At 37.5% G+C, this 24,158-nt stretch overlaps 1 protein-coding gene across 3 annotated transcripts in view; it reads right to left on the bottom strand.

The window, feature by feature from the left end:
* The window catches only part of SEL1L2 (SEL1L2 adaptor subunit of ERAD E3 ubiquitin ligase), a 57,948-nt gene extending 44,309 nt beyond the window's left edge, over positions 1–13,639 (bottom strand). For 2 of the 3 annotated variants that reach the window (XM_036892195.2, XM_036892196.2), the window contains exons 1-2: positions 13,482–13,584; positions 6,214–6,376 (exon numbers count right to left, since the gene is read on the bottom strand). In XM_036892195.2, the coding sequence (XP_036748090.2) occupies positions 6,214–6,376; positions 13,482–13,531 (213 nt within the window). In that variant the 5' untranslated portion in view covers positions 13,532–13,584. Of the gene's footprint in view, positions 1–6,213; positions 6,377–13,481 lie in introns of all 3 variants that reach the window. The other variant, XM_036892194.2, reaches the window with a different exon arrangement.
* Positions 13,640–24,158: the final 10,519 nt, after the last annotated feature.

Here is a 24,158-nt window from a genome sequence, read left to right as displayed (position 1 = left end):
TGTTAACAGGACAGATGATGAGTTAGGCATCTACATTATCTTCACACCTTGTCTCCTTGTTCCTCTTCTCAATAAAGGTATAACACTTTTTTTGTCAGAACGTAACTGTAAAATTCTACTCATAGGGGGCTTTATCATTCCTGTCACCATTTTTAGAAGTTCATTCCATACTCTTATGTATACTATTGGTAGTGTGCCTTTTTTTCCATGCTTCCTATTAAAAACAATCTGGTCTTAGCCATTAACTGAATAGCTGAAATATTTGAAGAGCATAGGTCATAGGCAGAATCCAGTGGCAGAGTGCTGGAAACTTGCTTTCCCCTTGGAATTAACACATTAGTTTATACTCTTTATCTACCATCATCAAAGTCCACATTTCTGTTTTTTCATCTAGTTCATGAGAACGTCATAGAGACTTTGTTAAATGTTTCACTAAAATCAAAATACAAGGTCTGATAATTCAATCAAAGCAGAAAATGAATAATTTCTTAAAGTTTTTGATATAGTTTCATTGACAAAGAACTATGTCACTTTTAAAACTAGGGAATTGACTTCAGAGTTCAGTTTCCAAATCATAATAGCTCTAACATGTAGTTCATAAGTATACTTTGTATGATCTATTAGTCCATAAACTGAAAAAAAAATCTTCTATGACTTGGCCAATTCCTCTTAGTCTCAAAAGTTCCCTTTTTTAGAAAAGTTCACCATAAAGGCTATTACAAATGGAAGGTATCTAGGATCCTGGTACTCTAACTATAGTTTGTATTTAAAATGGCTAAATTGGCTTCTTTTAAGGATCTCTCTAGCCAATGCTAGATTTTAATTTTTCTTGAAACTCTTAGAAATTTTTGATTCTGTTCAGTTTGAATATGGTTTATTTATGTAGAAACTTTGCTAGTAAACGAATACAATGATAAGAAAATTAAGATACTGTTCTATTAGATGAGCTTGAATTTAAGATGCTTTCACCAACAGTGTGTCATTTTGTGTAGAGCCTGCCACAATTTTGGGCCTGATCCTCCTAGAGAAATCTGTAAACTCATGAAGTTGTGAAGTGGATTATGAGCTAAATTTCCATCCTGTGCTGTGACTTGGAGGGGAGCTTTCCTCTGTATAAGTTCACTCTAGAAAGAAATACTAAAACCATGATTTTACCAGCTTTAAATAACCAACCCAAAGAGTATGTTCTCTCTCTTTTTAGCAGAAAAATAAGAATGGTTGATTTTGAATTAATTCTCTGGAGGGCTCAACTTTCACTTAAAAAAAATTATCACTATTTAAAGCATGGCAGGCACTAGAGGAAAACAAAAGATGGCATGGATTCTTATGTAGTAAACATGTTGATTATGGTCAGTGCTGTTCTATTCCTTTATACTTGAGGATTGCAACCTAACAACTTTACAGTAAGCAGTTTTTGGTATTTGGTCTTTTTTTGAGATAAGGCTGAGATGAAATTAGTTGGATTATAGAATGGTTAAATCAGTCCAGAAAAAATAATGCTCTGCATTGAAAGAGAAGCTACATAATAGTGATGACATCAATGACACTTGCAGTGTTCTTAAAAGGTCAAGCTCTGCAAATTGGATTTGTTTATAAGACTTGATTCTAAACTCAACCTTTATGCTGCAGTTTTTAAGTCATTGTTACAGTAGCTGGGGTTTTAATGCATAGAGTTAAGTGTAGAGGATATTTTATTACATTTCAAAGCAAATTACTCAAGTTTCATAATAAGAATTGTAAAATTAAATATTCCTCCTTTTACTTTTTTACATAAGAAATTATTAAAAAGGAAAAAATATTAAGCATTTTGCCTTTAACTATTGTACAAGGCTTGAAAACATCTAGATCATTACTTTTAGTTCAAATTGCATACCAAACAAAAGTGTGAATCAATTCTAATGAGCCACTCAGATCCTGTCTGTACCTTTAATACACAAAGAACATCAACATCAAGATGAAATGTTCTACACAGATACTTTTAGAATTAACAAAATGACTATTAGGTTGTTGATACTAAAAGTCATTTTTCATTTTTAATAACTATAGTCCCTGTATGAAACAGTTCTATAATTCAAATCTGAGATAAATGAAGAATATGTGGAATCTTTGCCATTGAGATAGAATTATTCTAGAATCACAATACATGATAAAACATGCAGTCATTCATATTCTCATCCATTGTATGTTAATTATAGTAGTTTTTATATAAAAGGATGGATTTTCTTATAATTCATAGTGTACTAGTTTGAGCTGTGTAATAAAGGAAGTACATGCATCTAAGTTAAATAATTTGTCCTGATATGAAAGCAACTCATACGTATGAATAGAAAGTTTAGAGAAAAAAAATCCAGAGAAGTGTTTTTAAAAACCAGTCACAAACAATACCACTACTTAGAGATTACTACAATTAAATTAAGCTTTCAGGTGATACAATGTGAATGATTCTTCCTTGATTCTTAAAGCAAATGAGGTTTAATACTACCTTCTTGTTTGGCAAATTAACAGACAAATTTCCTATTGAAACAGTTCATCAGTATCAAGAAAAGGGTGAATCTTTCTATATTTGAACTTTTACTTTCTGAATGAAAGTCAGGGAGATTAAAAAAATACATAATTTATCTACCTCCAGCTGGTATAGTATTATATCTTAAAGGACATTATAGTATATATACAGTATGACTCATTTTTGTTTGTTATTTCCTCAATTTCTATAAAGACTAATCTATTAATTAATAATTCACATAATTTGGGAAGTACAGATTCTTTGAAAGTCAATTCAATGGACTCTTCATAACCTTAAATGCTTTTTTTGCCTTATGGGGGATTTTTCTTCATATTGTGAATTTTGGGAGATGAACCATTAAAGGTACAGGAAAATAAGTAATTATGCCTCTGTTCCTCCATCCAGTTTCCCTTTATACATAGCCTGAAATTGCATTTCCCCCGACTCCCTCAATACCACTTTATAATATAAATTCGCATCTTTTTGTTTTTCTTTGTTAAGGCAGGTCTCTGTGAGACCTCTAGCACTCCAGGCTTCTCCTGTCTGTTACATTCCAGTATTTCTGATTGTTCTTCCCTTTTTCCCCAGAGATAAATGTCTTAATTCTCTTTCTCTGTATCTGTACCTGTCTATCTATGTATCTCTAATCCTCTCATTTTCTTTCATTATCATTCTCAGTATGCATTTCCAGCTTCTTTAGCCACATTTCTGTTGTCACATTGTCTTCATGGTCCCAGCAATATTTCCTTCAAGTGTAGGCAGGATTCTTGTACCAGTCTGACACAAGCAGCCTGAGATGAAATGTGATCACCCAGCTAACCCTGTTAGAGAGCTGTGGTCAATAAAGCATGTGGCCAGCCTGGGCCCTACAACCAGCCATCAAACTAAGCATTATTTGTAGCAGAAAATCACTTCAACTAGTTGTTCCTTGATAAATCAACTGCAAGAAGACTTGCTATTGGAAACATTTTCCTATAGCAATGACAGGCATGATAGAATTGCAGAACAGAATCCCACAATCCATCAGAATAGAATTCGTTCGCAGCACTAGCCCAGGGTCCTGTAGGACCCCTGCTCATCTAAATGTAACACTTTGGTCACTAGATTATGAAGAGTTTGGGGGAATTAAGGGAGTCTGAGTGAGGAACAAGGGTGTTCAGGATGTCAGGGAGGGCACAAGAGGAGCTGGGGACAAAGACTTTCTGCCAATCAGTAATGTGGCATTTCAATAAACAGTGTGGTTGGATTTTTGCCTACCAGGTCAATGTCAGCCTTTCAGATGATAAATTTGTCTGACCTGCAGTCTGTCTTCCTTTTCTCCTGAGACCAAACATACACATATATAGACATATAATCCCATTTTACAGATGAGGACATTGAGACTCAGAGAGGGCAGGTCCCAAGGGCCAGTGCTGGATGGAAAGCCAGGACTGACTGACTCCAAAGACAAAGGAGTTGGGATTAAAATTATTACACAACCTTATTCACTTATGTTCTTTAATATTTGCTAAGGGATCTTACAGATATTATTTGGTTCTTTTGGTAACCTGATGAAATAGTGTGGACCTCATTATCAATTGCCTTTTAGGTCTGGGAAAACTTAGATTTAGAGAAGTAATTTCTACAGGGATACTGAAAGGGTCAACAAAAGATGGAAGCTCATTAGGTTGTAGAATCTGGATTCACATACTGCCAGACCTTCTGATCTGGAATCTCTGCTCTGCTACCACCATGATACCCTGAACACTGTCCCAACAATGCCTGCTTTTCTCTCCAAAGATGGCTGTGATAGATAATCCATGGACAATGGTCATACATGTGCAGTTTCACTTCTTGGCACTGGGTTAGCACTCAGCCAATTATACTCTCCCACCTGATTTTCCTTAAGACCAGTGGCAAATAAATGATCAGTTAACTAGGATTAGAGGGAAGACTGTAGCCATGCAACAGAACCACACCAACTAGAGTATAAGGAGTGAAATACTCTGACTGTAATTCTAAAATCCACATGTTTTATGTACCATTTATGTTAATTTTGAATTTCTTTTCTGGGAGTTGCATTTTGACTTTGTATCAAATACCTTATTTAAATGCAAACAAATAAATCTTCTATGTTACTTATATCCAATATCCAATATCTTACTTAGACTGGTTACAAATGTCATGGCTTCCTTGAAGCCTTCCCTACCTGCCCCAGACAGACTAGTGAGACCCTTTGCTGTTCCTAAAGCACTTTATGCATACCTTAACTTATCCACCTAGATAGTGCTACAAGTATTTGTTTGTATTTCAGATTGACCCATAAGGACTATTACTCTTTTTCTCCCCATCAGCTAGATTATGTTTGGCATAGGTAAAGTGTCCAAGAAACAATTGTTGACTTAATTAATTAATTAATACACCCACTGAAAAATAAAGGACATGTTCACTAGTTTGGAAAGGAGTTCAGTAATGTCATTTTTAGTGATGGACATGATGGAAACATTTTGTCTGTCTTGGAACTTTGTTTTTGATTAACCAAATATAGAGAATGAAGGTGTAATAACCATATCTTATTACAACATCTATAAATCAGTATTTTGTAAGTATAATTATTTGGTATTTAATTACAAAAAATCTCCTGGGATAAAAATAGTATTCAACAACCTAAATTAATTAAAGAAAAATTACATGGACATTTTAAATGGTGATGTTTATTTGTATATATTTTCTTGGAAAGACATCTATATGTGTTGTTCAGTGAATAAAGAGCAGATAAAAAGTAATTCTGTATAGTTATAAGAAAAATTCTAGATGAATAATAATAATACTTATATCCTTTCTTTATAATGAATAATCACAAATTCCCAGGTATGGAATTGTCTTCACACATCATTTTAATCTTCACAATAACTCCATTAATTAACTAATTCATCATTAATTAATTCAACTTTCAACTTATATTTCTTGTCTCAGGCATTGTGCTAAACACTAGAGATACATCAGTGAACCAGACACACACAGTACCATGTTTTGTCATTATCCTAACTCTACAGATGAAAATTAGAGAGACTGGCCTACCCATCAAGGGTAGCATTAAGTGAATGTAGCCAGCCAGAAACAAAATAATATATACACTGGCACTGTGATTAGGGTGATGCAAAAAGAGGGATGCACAGAGGAAGAAGCCAAGCAAAATTACAACACAACCCTAACAGTATTTGAGTCAGAATGGTTGGCTTGGTAAGGCCCTTTTTTTCTTTCTGTTTTTCAGATTTTCTGTGCCTGTTATTCTTGGAATAAAATGAAATACATTTGTTAGACTGAAAAAAGAACTATATTCAGTTGATAAAATATTTAAAATGTAAAAACCAGTCAATCATCATCCTAAAGTAATAGACTTAGCTCCATATTTCTTTGTTTAGGTAAATGTATTTTACATAAAATTTAACTATGTTAGGAGCTAGGTGTTCTCAAATTATTTCAAAACACACACATGGACTGGAAGATGGGAATGCAGAGTTCCCTTCTGAAAGTCAGCCATGTAACTAGAAGAATTTCCCCTGGGCTCCTGCTCATTGCTGCCCTGACACCATTATTTCAGGAACTTCCTAGGTCTGGGCTCCCATTGTAGGATGGGAATACTATAGCTCAACTCCTTTTACATGTTATTTGTCTGTAGTTATTTAAGAGTGTAGCTATTTAAGGCTTAATTTTCTTTCGAAACTCACGTTTTGGGCTTTATACGATCCTTCTTTAGCCAAGGACTCATATAATTGGATAGCTGCTGTTATGTTCTGCATGCCAAAATTCCCAAATAGAAAAGCATCAGCCATTTTCTCCATAGCTTTCAAATTTCTCAAGTCAGTTGCTTTGGCAAAGAGTATGTAGGCTCTGTTCCAAGAATATGAAGTTAGAAGTTTGATTATCAAAAATGAAATATTCTGCTCCTTCCTTCATACTACTTCTCTTTAACAAGTAGGACCCAGTTGTCCTTGCTACTAACAATACGGTTTAGTGGCAGTCCATTACATCTACACCAGTAGATATTTTTTTCATCCCTAGATTGGTCTAAGATTATAGTATCTAATATATCTGACAAATAATGAAGCTGTGAAAAAGAGAAATGTATAGGATGCATCATGCTTCAACCTTATACACAGTGAGAAATGAAAAATTGAGGCACTTGTCCTAAAATAGTGCAATCTTTCATGGCCACCACCATTATATGAGTATTTGTTGTATAAAATGAACTCTGAAATATATAATCATACAATCAAACCAATCAAAAACATAATCAAAACTGGAATGCCAAATCTAGGCAGCACTATCATGAGAACAACAGTCCCTTTATATTCTGAAATAATTTTCTAAAACAGAATACATCCTTCAGCACAGACTGTGTGGAAAACTACAGCCAAACAAAACCTAATGGCTGTTAAGGCTTTAGTCTGACTGCCTGCATTTAAATCCTGGCTCCACTTATCAGTTTGTGAGCTTCAGACGAGTTACTTAACTTTTCTGTGCCTCTCTCGTCTTGGGGTAGGGATGATAAGAGCACCTACTTCATAGGGTTGCTAGGAAGATTCAGTGAGATAATCCATGTGAAGTGCTTGGCAGCTTGGCATAGAACCTGGTACAGAGTAAGTACTCAAAAAATTTAGCTATTGTTATTAGTGTTATTTTTATTAAGTAGCCTTAATAAAGTTGCATAACATGGTGGCTGTTCCCTTGTAACTAGTGAGTGAATGGTGTGAGAGTTTAGTGATTACTAATGTAGATGCCATAGGATTGCCTTACAATGCATTTTTTGAGTCCGGATCAGAAGTCATTTGGGTTTGTTCTGTATAACAAGCAGTGATGAGGAAATCTGCAAGGTCAAAACTTGTGTCAGAGACAGAGAGTACTTTTAGGGTTTATTTTTACTTTTATAACTTTCTTTTTGGTAGTGGTGAGGCCAGAAAGCATTAACCTATACCCGTGACCTTGACTCAAATACAGGAACAAACACAAATCTGCCATTGTTTCAGAACTACCTTCAGGAGGCTCAGGAAACTCAGCTTTATATACTGCTTACCCGCCCTGATGCTAAAATAACCTGCTCTTCACCAAAGGCTGGAGCAGAATAGAATGAACATAAAGGGCTGCGACTGAGTGATAACCAAGTATGCATTAGGATCCTGGATAGCAAAATGCAGAATAGATTTTAGTGAAACAGAAAGAAGTCAGGAGGTCAAGCAAGAAATTAACCATGTTCAGAGTAGGGCTGAGATTCTGGGGATGCAGAAGGCAAACAACAAGACAAAAGTTCCAAAGGTCAATGAATGCAAATGTGTGGCATCCAGAAATGGATAGCATTAGGATACAGACTCCCTGAAGCCATTCTGTCACAGCATGTTGGGGCTAGAAGAGCACAAACATAGACCAGGGCAGAGAAACCAGAGATTGGCGGCTGGATCCAGCCATACATCCATTCACTGGTCCTCAGGGGCAGCAAAAATTTGCAAAACCAATCCATCTAGGTATCTCTGATTTTCCAAGGAAGGTATGGGTACTTAGGTCCTCTGTCAGGAAAGTCCAAGGTGCTTTAAGGCATACTAGGAGTAGGACCCAGGGCTGGAGAAAGTTGTTGTTAAATTAGGTAGGATTAACATCTAGGTTGCAATCCCCAAGAGGGAAAAAGTAGGAGAAAACTGGTCAACAGTGGCAGATCCCAAAAAGAAAGTTCAACTAGGTATCTGGATTATTTCTAAGAGATCTGATAGTAGATGCTAAAGGCATCTCTAGGACACATTAAAAACTTGGTGTGGGGCAGTAGCTTATTGAGACAGGGACCGTGGGTGTAGTCAGAGTAAGGTGAGGGCCGCCAGAAAAAAGCAAGGCAGGATATTTGCAGTCAGAGCAATGTAACTACATGCAAAGAAACCTCCTACTAAAACTCTGTGTTAAACATTCAGCCCTAGAATCATTCTTCAGTGAGATCAGTTGGTGTACCCCAGATAAAGAAGAGTAGCACATGTTTATTTTATGCTAATCATTTATAATCATGTGTAAGATTCACTTTAACATGCTAAAAGGCCCAGGCCTATGTGCTGTCTTTCCTCCTTCAGATCTGATGATTTTGCAAACTGGGCAAACTAATTTAGCATGCAAACCCAGCCATAGCACAGTAGAAGGCAAGAAGGGTTCTACCTTAAAGATAAGATTGCACTTAACTTACTCTTTAGCAAACAATGCCTCAGCCCACCTTGGGGGCTGAACAGGTAGCCTTGTTTCATATGCCTCCAGACCGAGATGCTGGTATCTCAGGGAAAAATCAACAAAGCAGAAGGTTACTTGTATCAAGTTAATTGTAAACATCCTAGGACCACTTAATAAGTCCACACCCCTAAACTTTTTTTCATGTTCTCGAAAAATCCTCAACTGCCTATAAAACCCCCTAGACAACGCGCCACTATGAATTCTCTTGTCCCCTCCTGGTGTGAGCCGGGAGCTCCGTCCTTTCACTTTATCTCTAAATAAAAGCCTGTACCTTGCTCTCCTACCTTGAGTGTTTGTGAAGCTCATTCTTCAGCTTTGTGAACAAGAACCCTGGCATCATTATCTTCAAAACTTCTTTACTGGTGGGGAGTAATTCTTAATGACAGCTAACCCTTGAAGTCAGAGGCTTCTTGACTCCTTCAGACAAGTTTTGTCTCCCTGACATACGCTTGCTTAACATCTGTACTTCCAACAGTTGACTTGTTCAGCAGTTTTCCCCCTCATACATACAAAGAGGCTGAATGTGAATGAATGAATGATTGACTGAATGAATGAACTGGGCCTAGATGTGGGTGTGGATGAGCCAAAAGGACTAGTAGCACCTTTATCTTATGCTACCCCTTTCTGAGAAGTAAGTGGTGAAGCAAGGAGGAGGTAGGACAGAGGGAGTGAACATGATTCCTTTTTGGTCAGTAGGGTGTTTATTTTTCTCTCCTCAACAGTAGTCAGATAGATGGTGTGGGTAAAATTGAAACATTTCCAGAATATCTCGCCTGGCTTTAGTATATCCGCATATCAACAGGCGTTCAGAGGTGGAGAGAAGTATGGCTTTAGTGCATTTGCATCTTTTCTCAGGAGTGGAGAAGTTCATCTCTGTATCAGTGGGTGATTACCTGGGCAACAGAGGGCTTATCTGTACCTGAGAGGTGACGGGGAGGGCCAGTGTTGTGGTTGCTGCTTGAGCAGAGAAGAAAGATGGCCTGGGACTGTAGTTTGTGAGCAATAAACAGATTTTAAACTTTATTTCTCCCTTTGACTGACTTTGGTTTTTAGAGGTATTTTGTCCCAGGATTTCCTTTCCCTGGACTTACAATTGGCATAAGTCGGCAGGGTTCCTCTGAACCCGAAATCTGTCATAATGGGTGCGACCTTTGGGAGGGCTGCCCCTAGAAATGATGGGGAGAAGCGGCACTCATGCTGAGGGACATGTGCCTACACTCGTGTGGTGGTGGAGGTGCCACCACCACTGATGGCCACGTCTACCCCGGCCTGTGGCCTGAGCCTAAGGCTACTGCTTCTGCCACTGCTGCTGCTCTTGCTGCCTGCCGAAGCCTGGCCACAACCATGGAAAGGAGCAGAGGTCTGGGTCACCTTGAAGTAACTGGCTGCTGTGTACCACACCTTGCTGGTTACAGAGCCTATCACCGGAACAGCTCCGACCAAGGTAATAACCTTCTATTCCATTGCAGGGCGGGTGCAAGATTGGACCCAAAGGCCACGGAGTGGTGTGGCACAGACACCTCAAAAGACAATGTGGGCCCATCTGTGTGGCTTGTCTTTCACCTTTGAAGAAGTCAGCTGAGCCCAGAAGGAGTGCCCTGCACATTGTGCATATCAGCAAACCACCAAGAGGGGCCTAGAGCGTCTCTCTGCAGCCTATGGTCAGTCGCCGGTTACTGAGAGCAATTGAGGTACCCATTTTATCGGACATGTGGTGCAAGGATGGGTGCAGCAATTAGGAGTAAAATGGACATGGCTCTGGACATTTCAACACATGGATCGGCAATGGCTGGCTCTTCTGGCACCTTGGGAAAAAGGCCTGGAAGCTGGCCTTCTGTGTATTCCTGTAATAACAGCAAATTGGCCCCTGACAATCATGGTTATTTGCCTCTATGGTCTTTGTGTCCTGGATGCACCCCCTGGCTGCAGCTGCCACATGATGGCTGGAATGGACGAGCTTTGGACTTAACTGCATGGGACTTTGAACCTAGCTGAATCCTCTGGTTTGAGAATTATGATTGTGTTGCTGTTGTTGAGAAAATAATGTTTAAAGAGAGGCTTGACTTTGTCTAACGTTTGGTAAAAGTTTTGTGAGCAATCTAGCATGATTGTTAGGAATGAGTAAATAAGTGTAGAAATGTGTTTTTGTGCTTAGTGAGAGATTGTGCTGTAAGGTAACCTAGCTGAATCCTCTCTGGCTTGAGGATTATCAAGATTTTATTGCTGTTGCTCTTGCATGTTACTAGATTGGTTGGAAGAGGGGGATGGAGTAAATTGTAAGGCTAGATTTCTGGAGGGGTGGATTGTGGGTAAAACTGAAACATTTCCAGAATATCTCGCCTGGCTTTAGTATATCTGCATATCAATAAGCGTTCAGAGGTGGAAAGAAGTATGACTTTAGTGCATTTGCATCTTTCCTCAGGGGTGGAGAAGTACATCTGCATATCAATGGGTGATTACCTGGGCAACAGAGGGCTTATCTGTACCTGAGAGGTGAGGGGGAGGGCCGGTGTTGTGGTTGCTGCTTGAGCAGAGAAGAAAGACAGCCTGGGACTGCAGTTTGTGAGCAATAAACAGGTTTCAAACTTTGTTTCTCCCTTTGACTGATTTTGGTTTTTAGAGGTATTTTGCCCTGGGATTTCCTTTCCCTGAATTTACAGATGGTTACATTAGATGTAACTGGCTTAAGGGGAGGGCAGACCATGCTAATAACTGAAGGATTTTCACAAAGCTTGTCCACAGACTCCTGGGGTCTCTTGTTAAGAACAGATTTAGTTTCAGTTTTTCTCTATTGCTACTAACTCAGAAAGGTCAGGAGACTCAGCTTTATGTACCCTCTCATGTATTCATGCTGCTGCAAAAACAAGCTGCTCTTCTGGCATTCTGGAGGAAGACTAGGCTGTGAAAAAGGAGCCTGAGATTGAATGACACCAGGTAGGTGTGAAGTTCCTGCACTGCTGGATGTAATGCTACCAAGTCTGTATTTCCTCCCCATTCTTTAAGCCAAAAAGGAGGGCACCCATCAAGTTTAACTGGATAGTTACTTGGGACCTTGTAAGAGTATTTTTGTCCCATTAAACTGAGTCTCAGGTTTGCTTGGACTTGAAAGGGCATACCTTGAGGTCCTCATATTAATTCAACTGCTATGAGCAGAGCTAGTCTGAAATCTCAGGGACCAGTCCCCTTCCAGACCTCCATTGTTCTCTCCTCTAGCTACCGGGGTTGAGATTTCCTCATTCTTACTCATCTACTCAGTGGGCACCTGTATGAACTGACTTCCCTATCAGGCTCTATTTTTGTGGTCTCAATTAATGCCATCCTCATCATGGCAGCCCCCAGAATGCTCAGCATAAGGCCCAGGTTTTGCTGGGGAATGTTTCCTCTGCTCTTATACAGAGCTTCTAAAGCAGCTTGCCCCAGGGAGTGGACCAACTCCCTTCTTTCTTCTTGTCATTTTGGGAGAATTACAAGTCTTTTTGACCTTCCATTTCCTCCTTGTAATTTGGGGACAATAATTCATGTCTCTTAGTATCATCATGAGGAATGAATAATATTCCACACATAAATGCCTAGAACAATAACTAGCACAACAAAGGAGCTTAGTAAAAGGAAGTTGTTGATGTTGTTATAACCAGGTTCGCAGCTGAGTGCCCCTTCATCCTCTACACCCTTACACTCTTCTTGAAGGTTTCAAGTTTAAAGAAAGAATGCATGGACTCTGCTGCTGGCCTGTCTAGGGCTGGCTACCCCAGTTCTGGGATGTTTCCCCCAGGGTTTGTATGCCTAATCTGTGTGAAAACAAAAGATGTCTCCTGGTTGAGGGTTCAGAGTCCATTCTTTCTACTATTGATTCAAGACACATATGCTTTCTTCTCTCTCACTCCTTCCACTTAGAATTAGAAGACTAGAGATAGAAATAACAAATGCGAAATCCCCTGGTTACTATGTACCAGGCATTGTTCTAAGAGCTTGACTATATTATCCATGACACAGGCAGGTTAAGTAACTTGCCCAGCAACACACAGCCAATAAATGGTAAAGTTAGGATTTGATCCCAAGGTTCTAACTAGAGAATTGAGGGATGACCTCATGTTCTGCCCCTCTTCTACAGGGGACAAGATATTTCTGCCTCCCTTCAGGATAAAGTAGAGAATTAAAAAGAGAAACAACATGGAGTGAGACCATGTGATCATAGCTCACATCCCAGCTGCCTATTTCTGATCACCTCACTTTAATTTCTGTTAAATTTTCTGCTAATTCTTGAATTTCTGTTCCCTATTTTTTAAAGAGGAAATATGAAGCTCCTCATCATGCTGTTCTGGGGTTAAAATGGAATCACGTACATGAAAGGGCTCTGTGAACCATAAGGTGCTGTACAAATGTTCATTAAAGCAAAATAATTCTAAAACAAATATTCTAATTCAAATAACATTTTATTTCCTTTGAAATACCTAAAAATTTAAAGTCAAAACAGCACATTTTTGCCTGAATGCTCAGACAGTAACTTAATGTTGCATTTCACTTAAATTGTAGGGAACCATAATTTCACATACAGGTCTGTTTATTTACACTGATTATTTGTAAGAGTCTTTAAATACCATTTGATCCTTTGAGAAATGAAAGCTTATGGGAAAATAAATTTGTTATTCTGATAAGTTTTTAATGACAAACTATTTTGGATTGTTCTTTTTTTCAAACTGGAAAGTTAACTTGGCTTAATAACTGGATAAAGACTTACTCCGCTTTTTGTTTTTGATTTTTAGACTGCTGGAGAATCTTCATGCCCATCTTAAATATGTGGTCTCCTTCATCTGTGAAATTTTTCTTTGCATGTCCTTTTACTATATATGGACAAATAAGGAAAAATATTATTATTTTATGTTAATATTTAAAAATTAATGTGCTGGCATATATGTTTGGGTTTTGCTCTTAAAAGGGTTCAGAAAGAGCCTCCATAAAATGTGCCACTTTGGCATGTGGATTATTATGAGCTGAAGATGATCAAGGTCCAGAAGACTCAGGAAATGCTTTTTACCTCCCTTAACTGACTTAAGAATTTAGATAGAGGGCCTGCTCCAAGAAGAGAGCTATCACCAGAGATAACTGTAGAGTATGGGCTAGGTCTGAGATGATATGTTTATTCACATTCTTCTCAGTGTCCCATTGTCTCTGTGTGGCCTCTCTGACAAACATTTGTTTACTGAATATTTGCTCTTTCCGGCTTCCTGTGAATTATCCTCCTTCTGTTTGAAGTCTCAGACCTTAGCTGTTTCTTAGCTCAGGATGCCTATAAACCTCAGTTGCTTGACTGTCTTGGAAACTCTCACGTCTTTGTAGGTCCCTGTACATGCAAAATTAAAATTTTTTTCCTCCTTTTAAACTGACTTATGTCAATTTTATTAATAGACCAGCCAACGGAACCTAGAAGTGTAGAGGTCAAAAATTTCCTTTCCTACATTCTATTTTTTTAACCTCTGCCATTTCAAGAATCATCTTGCCTTTAATTAGAAGGTAGAGCTGCCTGCAGAAGTACTCTATTACTGTCTTTTGTGAAAGGGTCTGGAGCATGGAGGAGATAGAGGGATGCTACTGATGGTAGGAGGGAGAGAGATGCTCCCAGTCTTGGAAAGGGATGCATGGTTCTACAAGCAAGACAGCAGGAAGCAAGGTCTCTAGGGAAGGGAAGGGTTGCCTGGTGTACCTTCAAGTCAACTGCTTGGACACCAGGCTTTCAGCTCTCACATTTCATTGTCTGAGGATGGTCCGTAAACCTCATAGCCATAAGATTCAAATAGAATATGAGGACCTGAGCATTGGTCATCTCCTAGATGGCCAATGTGCACCTAGGATTGGGGGAGAGACTCTCCCTGAAAATTTTGCTCTGCCAAAGGCTCCCTTTAACTCCTGCAGAACCTTTCTAAGATCTTGGGGAAGACACACAGAAAGAACACCAATAATCTGTCATGGGGTGGGAATTAAGAGTCAATTTTATAGTATTTAAAGAAAATAAAGAAGTGGAATTTTACCTGCTTCTCAAATGTTTGAGATTTCATATAACAATTCACAATATTTAAACTATCATCACTAGTTTAAAGAAGGGGAAAGCTGGGGGGAGGGTCAGCCTAAGAGCCACCACTCCACCTCCAACACACAAACACACAACCACAACCTTCTACAACATCGCAGTGTCTCCAAGTCCATTATGACACTTGGTGAAACTTGTGTTTAGGTGAACCATGCCTGATGCCATTTTTAAAAGGAGAGGCATTCCGGGATTTGATGCCTCATTAATGAGATCATAAAAAACTTGTTTTTCTTCTTCCTGACAAACTATCCAAGTTGTCCAGTTTGCTTTTTAAATTAAAAAAGTTTTTTAAACTTAAAAGCCAATTTACAATTATTTTGAATGCTTCAAGTTATCTAATCAATTGTAGTAACTCCAGACACTTTAAGCATCTAATTTCTGCTTTGAGTTGTATGTCATCTATCCTCATGATTATAGAGGAAAAATAACGGCAAAACCTAACAGTAGGTGTTTGCAATAGCAACTGCTCCTACTAACATGCTTTCAAAGAGCAGGAAGAAATTTTGAAAGGTTGATACTGCATGCATGAAGATCTGATAAATGATTTACTACCACAGATTTCCACCCATGGCTTTTACTTTTATTTGACATTCTTATTTTGGCTTCCCAATGTCAACTACGAAAAAGAAACAAAGGTTTTATTTGGGGGGGGAGTCTAGGAATTGAAATTCGCGTAGCACAGATCCTGGCAGCAACTAGAGAAAGTGTCCTGCCTCCATGGGGAAGCAAGGAGTTTTTATGAGAAAGAGGAAGGGGACAATTACACGGCTTGCACGGAGGAGGAGAAAAGGAATTATTGACTGGGCACTAACAGGCTGAGCTGTTTCATTAACACTTTTTTTTGACTGATTTATTAGTGCTATCAAGTGAAACAAGTCCTGGTATGCCTTAATTCACTACCCTGTCTCCATATAGTCCATATTGACAGTTTTTCTTCATGGTCTCTTCTTGGATGCTAGTGGCCCTGTTGATTTTATGATCAACCACTTGTAAAAGACAACTTTGTTTCTGGCTTAGGTCAAAATGTCTTTTTGCCCAGTTCAAAAGTGCATTAGTTAGAAAGGAAAATGGAGTTTCACAATGGGGTCCCTCATGCCCAGAGATTTTATACAATTCCCTACCAAATATATTGAAATACACATTTTCTTTGCTAGAAGAGGTCTCGATTATCAGATGTTATTCTGACAACACTTTAGTTTCCTTTTTTCCGGTTTAATGATCTCCAAATCTGGGGAGAACACAGTCAGGAAATGACTTGAAGAGATCATCCTGAACTTGATGTTAAGGACCTTAAAGAGTCTGGAGTTCTCTGAATGGAACTCAATAGATGCCTGTTGCTCTATCCTGCTAGGGGCTCTAAGCTAAATGAGAAGTGGTATGGATAAGAGGATCAGGAATCAAAGAGGGCAGGATAGGTATGCCAGAACACTATTTAAAATAGCAATAAGTGTGGAAAGTGCTTCAAGTAAATGAATTTATATTTCAGTGTTTGTAGAGAGTTCCTGACATTTTGCTACATCTGCAGTATTATTGCATTCCATATCTAACTTGGATGCTGTTTGGGGCTGAATTGTGTCTGCCCAAATTCATATGCTGAAGTCCCAACCCTCAGTACCTTATACTGTAACCTTATTTGGAGATAAGATCCTTAAAGAGGTGAGAGAGTTAAAATGAGGCATTAGGGTGGGGCTCCATGCCAATATAACTGCTGTCCTTATAAGAAGAGGAAGAGACATCAAGGGTGTGTGGGGGAAAGGAACATGTAATGATGCTGCATCTATAAACCATGCAGAGAAGCCTTAAAATGAAACCAACATTTCTGACACCTTGATCATGGACTTCTAGATCCTGATCTAGAAAATTAATTTCTGTTGCTTAAGCTGAAATTATTGATGGTATGTAGTTATGGCAGTCTTGCAAACTAACAGATGCCAACTCTGGATTGCATGGAATATAAGCTGCCTCTTTTCCCTAAAAGAAGGGATGCACCCCAACTTTGCTTCCTATCAGATCAGTGGCTACCTTCTCTAAGCAGAAGGTTCTATAATTTCCCATGGATCCCCAAAGTCTCCAGGTGCTGGGTATCTGACTTTCTAGGAAGCTGGATGCCCAGGTAGCCAGCTCTGACAAGGCCACTTTCTCATGACTGTACTCTAAGTAGGCAGTGTAGTAGGTAGCCTCCAGACTTTAGCCACCTTACTCTAAGTGAAATAAATAAGTCTTCACAGATGAAATGACAGTTTAGATAGTTATTGAAAGTTGGGTATGAGTTTGTCAGGCCAAGAAGAAACTGGCCATTTGGAGGAAACAGTCAATGCAAATTAACCATATGTATGAAACAATGGTCAGGGGATAGTGTGTCTTAAATGAAAAGTGCGGGCTTGGGTGTTGTGGTTGGTCATGTGGTCCAGGCTGGCTATGGAAGAAATCATAACTGAGGGGAGTGAACAGAGGGGTGAAGAGGATATAGGAGGAGGGAACTGAGGTCATTGTGAAGGTGAAGGTAGGTTTGGTAGAACAGAGAGAGCAGAAGTGTCAAGAAGGCAGCTCTGATTAGAGACAATTATTTTTGACTTTGAAGTTATATTGGTGAAATAGCTGTACATATACCTGGTAAGTGACTGAGGAGAAATACAGACAAAGATTATTGTAATTAGAGAGGTCTACAAACAGGGCAGGTCTTCAACATGGATATTTAATGCCCTAGGGTGCTGGAGAACTATAGTCATTGACTGATAGATGTGGGGTATAACGGCCCAACCCCCTTGCCTAAGTGAAGGGGCAATCCTCTGGTACAATTCACTCTTCAAAACCCTAAACTTCTCCTGAAACCTGTCTTTGCTCAGCTCTTTCCCTTGCCCCATCCTTCATTCCTCTCTCTTACATGTTTCACAACAAAATAAAAACTTTAACATTTAAATTTAAATAATGCCACCTAAAACATCTAGGAAAAAAAGGCAAAATAATACATTCATTATTTTGAATTTCAAATTATAGTTCCATCATGAACCACATAAAGGATCATTGAGAGTTAAAAGAAGTAACAATTAAGCTAGAAGAGGAATGTCTTTTGGTTTGACTAAAAATCAAGTGCTTTCACCATTAAAATGAGACAAGGAGATAAAAATGGGAAATTCTTCCCCTGAAAAAATCTTGCCTACACAGACACTGCATCCTTCATATCTAATTTCAATTACATTTAATATAAACCAACTTCAGCTTCTGATTTTCTGAATAATGCATTAGAAGAGCTCTTCACATTTGTCCTAATGTGTGCCAGGAAGATACAATCCCAGATAAGAGAGAGAATAACAATCCTTTACTAAAAATAGCATTCCATCCAAGAAAGAATGATTCAGCAGAGTTTAGTCAGATAAAGATCAACTCAGATGCACTTAAATAAGAGTGTAGATATTTACAATAATCAAGCTGATTCATGATGTCTCCAGATCATTGTTGTCAAACATAAATACCTCCAGTGGTATTGCTAGGAAATGGTACACAAATCATATTATAAGTACAGAAACATTTTTCTTTTCAAATATCTACTAAACAAAGCTTGAAATGACAGAGATTCTGATGCACAAAGATTTAATTCACTATCTAAAACTCAATTTATCAGAAAGAACTTTGTAAAACAAATTAAAAATCAAAACCAGTATGTATTATCATAGGAGCTAACATTTACAAAGCACTGAGGCACGGGGTGGTTTTCTCATAGATTATAAAAAGAAGGAGCTATTATCGTTCTCATTTTAGAGATGAGGTAATACAGGCATAGAGAAGTTAATAACCTGTCTAATGTCATATGTTTGGTACCCAGTAGGTAAGTTTTCAAATCTATGCAGTCTAATTTCAGAGTCTGTACTCATACTGCTTCACAGAGCTACATAATATGCAGAATCATGTGAACACAAAGTATCAATTGATGAAAAATTTGAAAAACAGGCTCAAAATACATCAAAAAATAAATTTATTGTAATTTTTTGTTGTATACTTATACAACAGGTTATTTACAGTAATACCTCACTTATGTGTCATTATTGAGAAGTATGTTTCATATAAATAACTTTTCCCATTAGATGAATCCTATCCCTTTTTATTTGCACTGTTTCCTGATGGAAATCTGCCTAGGAAGTATACTATATATTCCTCCACCTTCCCCAACAGAAGATAATGAGCATGATTTAACCTGGTTTTGATGACTCAGAGCATCATTATGCACACTTGACATTATCCAGTGTAGTGGTTTGGACATGATTATGTAAGAAGACAGTGCTTGTGGGAGGCCTTGGACAATGGGAAGCCCTTCAGGAATAAGTTGGAGCAGAAGGGAGAGAAAGACAGTGATTTGCTGTACTCATGGCCCTCTGGGGGGCCAGTGCCTGCTCAAAGTGACTGTGTTGACACTTAGCTGCACTTGCCAATATGCACCACCTTAGGTTATGTTTCCCAAAGGGCACATGAGGCAATTTTAAGTAGTACACACACAAACTTTAAGATTTTGATAGTTAATGTATTTAATATATATTCATCTGTACATTCTATTTATCTCAAGTGATACTAATTTCCATTAATTTCTTTAAAAAATTAACCATGAAATATTTCAAACATAACAAAAAAATCCAGAAAATGAAACACACCTCACCATAACCCTCTCCTCTCACATATACAGTTTAACAGATGGTAACATTTTGCCTTGTTTTTGATATATCTCTAAGGAAAAAGAATGGTACAGACATACCCAAAACCTTCTTAATATCCTTTCCTTTGCTCTCACTTCAGAGGTAGCTATTGTCCTGAAGTTGCTATGTAGCTCTCATATATCTATGTCGTATTATTTCTATACTTTATATGAGTAGCATCATACTGTATGTACTTTTGCAACTCACTGTCTGCTTTTTGAGATTTACCTATCTAGTTACAAGTAGGCCTATTCATTAATTTTAACCAATTCCATATGTCCGGTCAAAATTTTTTGTATGAATAGACCAGTTGATTTTTTCATTCCTCCATTATTTACCCTACCCATTCCACAGATATTAGGTTTTTCCACATTCTGTGCAATGAAAATCCTTGCATACATTTTCTTACACAGATGTGTGAGAATTTCTCTAGGATGTATTTCTAGAAGTACAAGTGCTGAGTGTGGGCTGCATACATCTTATGTTTTACCATATTGCTCTACAAAGAAGTTGTACCAAAGTTACACTCTCACCAGTTATGTATAAATGTTCTCATTTTCTCACATTCTGGATCACTCATGGGGTTATGTGACCTCTTAGTTTTGCTATCTGTGTGAAATGATAAATCTTTGCTATCAAATTTGCATTGCTGCAATTACTAGTGAAGTTTAGTATATTTATTTACCTTTGGTTGTTTTTCTCTTTTAGGAGTTGCTTATTTGTATCCTTGTTCAGTTTTCTATTTGGTTTTCCTATTGATTTGTAGGTGTTGTTTGTATAACCAAATAGAGTTCTTTGTTGACTATATTTGTTGCAATTCTGTTTTGTGGGGATTTTTTTTAACTTTATAATAAATTACCTCTTAAAATTTTTAATTTTCAGGTAGTGAATTTATGAATATTGCTATTATGGTTTTACTTTTGTATTTTCTAAGAGTTTCTTTCTTATGCCAACATCAAAATGCTTTTTCCTAAGATTGCTCAATCTTGGTATTCACATTTAGGTCTTAAATTCATCTGAAATTTAGTTTTGTGCATGAGGTGAGGATGGGATCTGGTCTTAATCTTCTTCCAAGTGAGACTCAAATGCCTGAGTACAATTTGTTAGTACTTCATTCATAATAACTCTTCATTTAATCAGAAATTTTTTGTAATTCTTCAAAAAAGTTTTATGCTTTTCCTCTTCTTAAACATCATGTAGATCTTTGTTAGATTTCCCAGCTAATTTGTAATGCCACCTCTGCCATATACTAAATTTCTCTGTGTTTATGGAACTGATTCTAAACTTTCTGTTTTCCAATTCACGTGTCCATACCACATTGTTTATATAAATGACATTTTATAGTAAGAACCTAGTGAGACAAGTTCTATTTTTCATTCTACTTCAAAAGTACCTTGGCTATCCTTAGACTTGTTTTCATATTTACTTTTAAAATTAGTTTGTCAAATTCCATGAAAGCCCTTTTGGGCAATTTAAAAAATATTTTGGCAAGAAATGATAACTTAGAATTTGGGTCTTCCTATTCATAAACTCTCATTCATAATAACTCTTCATTTAATCAGGTATTTTTTATAATTCTTCAAAAAAGTTTTATGCTTTTCCTCTTCTTAAACATCATGTAGGTCTTTGTTAGATTTATTCTTAAGTATCTTTTAGTTTTTATTGCTAATGACTTTTACATAGAAATTTTTAAATCCAGCAACTTTGCCAAACTCTATTAATTCCCATGGCTTAATAGAATTTCCTGAATTTTTCAACATACACATTTCATCATTGTGGTGAACTGTTCTTTTGAACACTATGTGATAATGCTTTCTGCTATTCCTGCCTTTACCTTGAAGTCTATTTGGTCTGAAATTAATGTCAACTCTCTTTTGTTTAGTATTGCTTAAAATATCACTTCCATCCATTTACTTTCAGCCTTTTTATGTTATGTTTTAAGTATATCTTTTGCAAACAGCATATATCGGAGTATAATATTTTTATTTTAATCTATAATCTCTGTTGTTCAATTTTTCTTTCTGGGTTTCATTCAGGGCAATTTCTTCTGATCTCACCCTGGTTCATTATTCTCTGTCACAGTGTCTAATCTTCTATTTAAACTATCCACTCAATTTAAATTTAAATGTACATACTTTCCATTTTTCTTATATTTGTTCTTTTGTGCAGATGCTCATTCTTTTCCATGATAACTTGTCTTTTTCTGATGGTCCCTTAACTAAAAATTTATCTATTCTACAGGTTTTTTTTTCACATTGCTTTTCTATTATACAAAGACTTGTGGGTACTATGCCTTATGTTGTGTGTGTGTGTGTAGTGTGTGCATGTATGTGCAAACGAATTCACCCTGAATAGACTTTTTTTAACTTGGTGCATTTTATAAAATTTTTTTTAAGACTAGTAAGCTCACCCCAAACAAGGCATTTTTTAAAATTAATGTATCATTGATATACAATCTTACGAAGGTTTCACATTAGCAACATTGTGGTTTCAACATTCGCCCTTAGTATCAAGTCCTTCCCCACAACCCATTGCAATTACTGTCCATCAGTGTAGTAAGATGCTATAGAGTCGCCAAATAATGCTTTTTATGTAGGAATTGTGGAAATGTTTCTCCAAAGTGGCTTTGTGTTGTTTCTGTCAGTTTTCCAAACTTATCATTATAACAATGGAAAGGTATTTATGTGTGTTAACCTATTGGCTTTAAAGTGTTCACTAAAAAGATCAGGTGGCATAAATTCAAATTCAAATCTGTATAAGGTACAGGGCTGTGGCAGAGGTTTTCCCAGGGACATGTTTTTCCCCCGTGAAAGTCTAAGTGAGGAAGAGTTTCTTTCATATTTGTTTCTCTCTCCTTTCGTTGCATGTACAGCTCTCTGAGACTCCTAGTTTGATTCATAGCTCTTCATTCCAATTAGCTTGTCAAAAATCGAATGTCTTTTTTATTTTCCTAGCCTGGAATGTAAAATCCAAGGCTCTTCCACTACCAGTTCTGATCAGAAAACATCAACTCACATGCTTATTTTTATCATTGCTAGCATCTGGGATTTCAGATTTGTAACAATAGGATTTTCATATTGGATTGCCCAACCATTTTGCTAGAATGGGAGGTCTTTAGAATTTTCTTTTAAAATAAACTAATTTACAAAAAACCTGTGTTGATTTAAAGAAAAACTTTCAGTAAGTAATAGGTGTCTAATGGCATGCAGATTGAATCCCCCAAAAAGCAGACTCTCAGAGTTCAGGGTGTTTATTAAATGCCCTTGGGAACTACACTTGGGGAAGAAGCTGGATGGGGCGGAAGGAAGGGGCTCTGGTGCAAGCTCAGGTAAAACCCTGCCTGACCCCACAGGGTTCTCAGGAGCTACAATGGCTCTTCCAACTCACCCAAGTCAGGTTGAGATGGTCAGACTTTTATGACCCTGAACAGATTAGTCATTGGAAATGGGCTGCCCAGGGAGGTAGCATAACTTTGGGCTTTGCAGCTCTCTGGACCTGAGACAGTCCCTAAACGGGACCTTATTTAACTCTGTTCTCATTCAGTTCCCATTTCAACCTACTGTGCACAGGATATCAAAAAACTTGGGATATAGGTGTCATATATAAATGATATTCCCCACATTTCCTAGTCCTTCAGAGAAGAGAAATGAGATTTAATCTAATAATTCTTAAAAAACCTTCCTAATTCTTAGTGATTACATCTCAGTAACTCATGTATGATAATCTGTTGAGAAATTGAAAAAGATTAACATCATGCTATTTCTAGAATATGAATATATTTCTTCACATCTTGAAAATGGAGGAACTATTTACCCATTTTTAGTTCTCTTCCACCTGTTCCTTTACCTAGAAGTTATCAAATATTACCAACAGTGTCTGTACTCTCATTACTTCAGGGCAAGATCTACAAGGGACTCCTAGCAATTGAGTAACAAGTCCCTCATCAAAGGGGGGCTCCGAATGACACTTCACAGTGTCCTCCAAGTATATTCTAAAAGTCAACAAAGTAATAATAAACTCAGCCTACCTGGACACAGACCCCAAAGCAAGAAAGAATGTTAAGACTACTTTAGAGGAAGACTCCAAGACACCCTGCCCCAATCCAACCAAGAGCTGTGTAGTGATCTGGTCTAATCACCAAAATTAATGATTGATTCCAAGAAATTCCATAAAGGACCTGGTCAGGAAAGACAGAGAAGGTAGTATTCCAGTTGGCTTCACTGTTCCTGCTGCATGATTAATTACTGATTTGTCTTACAAACAATAAAGATAATTATTCTACTGGACTCAATTCTGACTCAGAACAAAGAATTAGTTATTGAAGTTATAGTGATACGATACACTGAGGGAAAATGAATGTGCCATTTAAAAAATATATAGTAGATGTGAAAACATTGTGTTCAATTACAAAACACTATTCAAATGTACTCTAAAAATGTAAGGATTTATTATTTTTATGTAGCACCTACATAGTAGTATAGTTTAAAGAATACTGAGCTTAGAGTCAGAAGATCTGATTTTACCTCCTAGCTCTGTATGGAAAGAATTCAACTCAATTTAATTCAGTAAGCATTAATTCATATGAAGTATGTGACAGATATAATGCCAGGTACAGATCTTGCCCTGAAGTAATGGGAGTACAGAC

Source organism: Manis pentadactyla, chromosome 5 (genome assembly GCF_030020395.1).
Source record: "Manis pentadactyla isolate mManPen7 chromosome 5, mManPen7.hap1, whole genome shotgun sequence".
Classification (NCBI taxonomy): domain Eukaryota; kingdom Metazoa; phylum Chordata; class Mammalia; order Pholidota; family Manidae; genus Manis; species Manis pentadactyla.
Note: the sequence above shows the minus strand (reverse complement) of the source record. Positions and strands in the feature narration are given on the sequence as shown.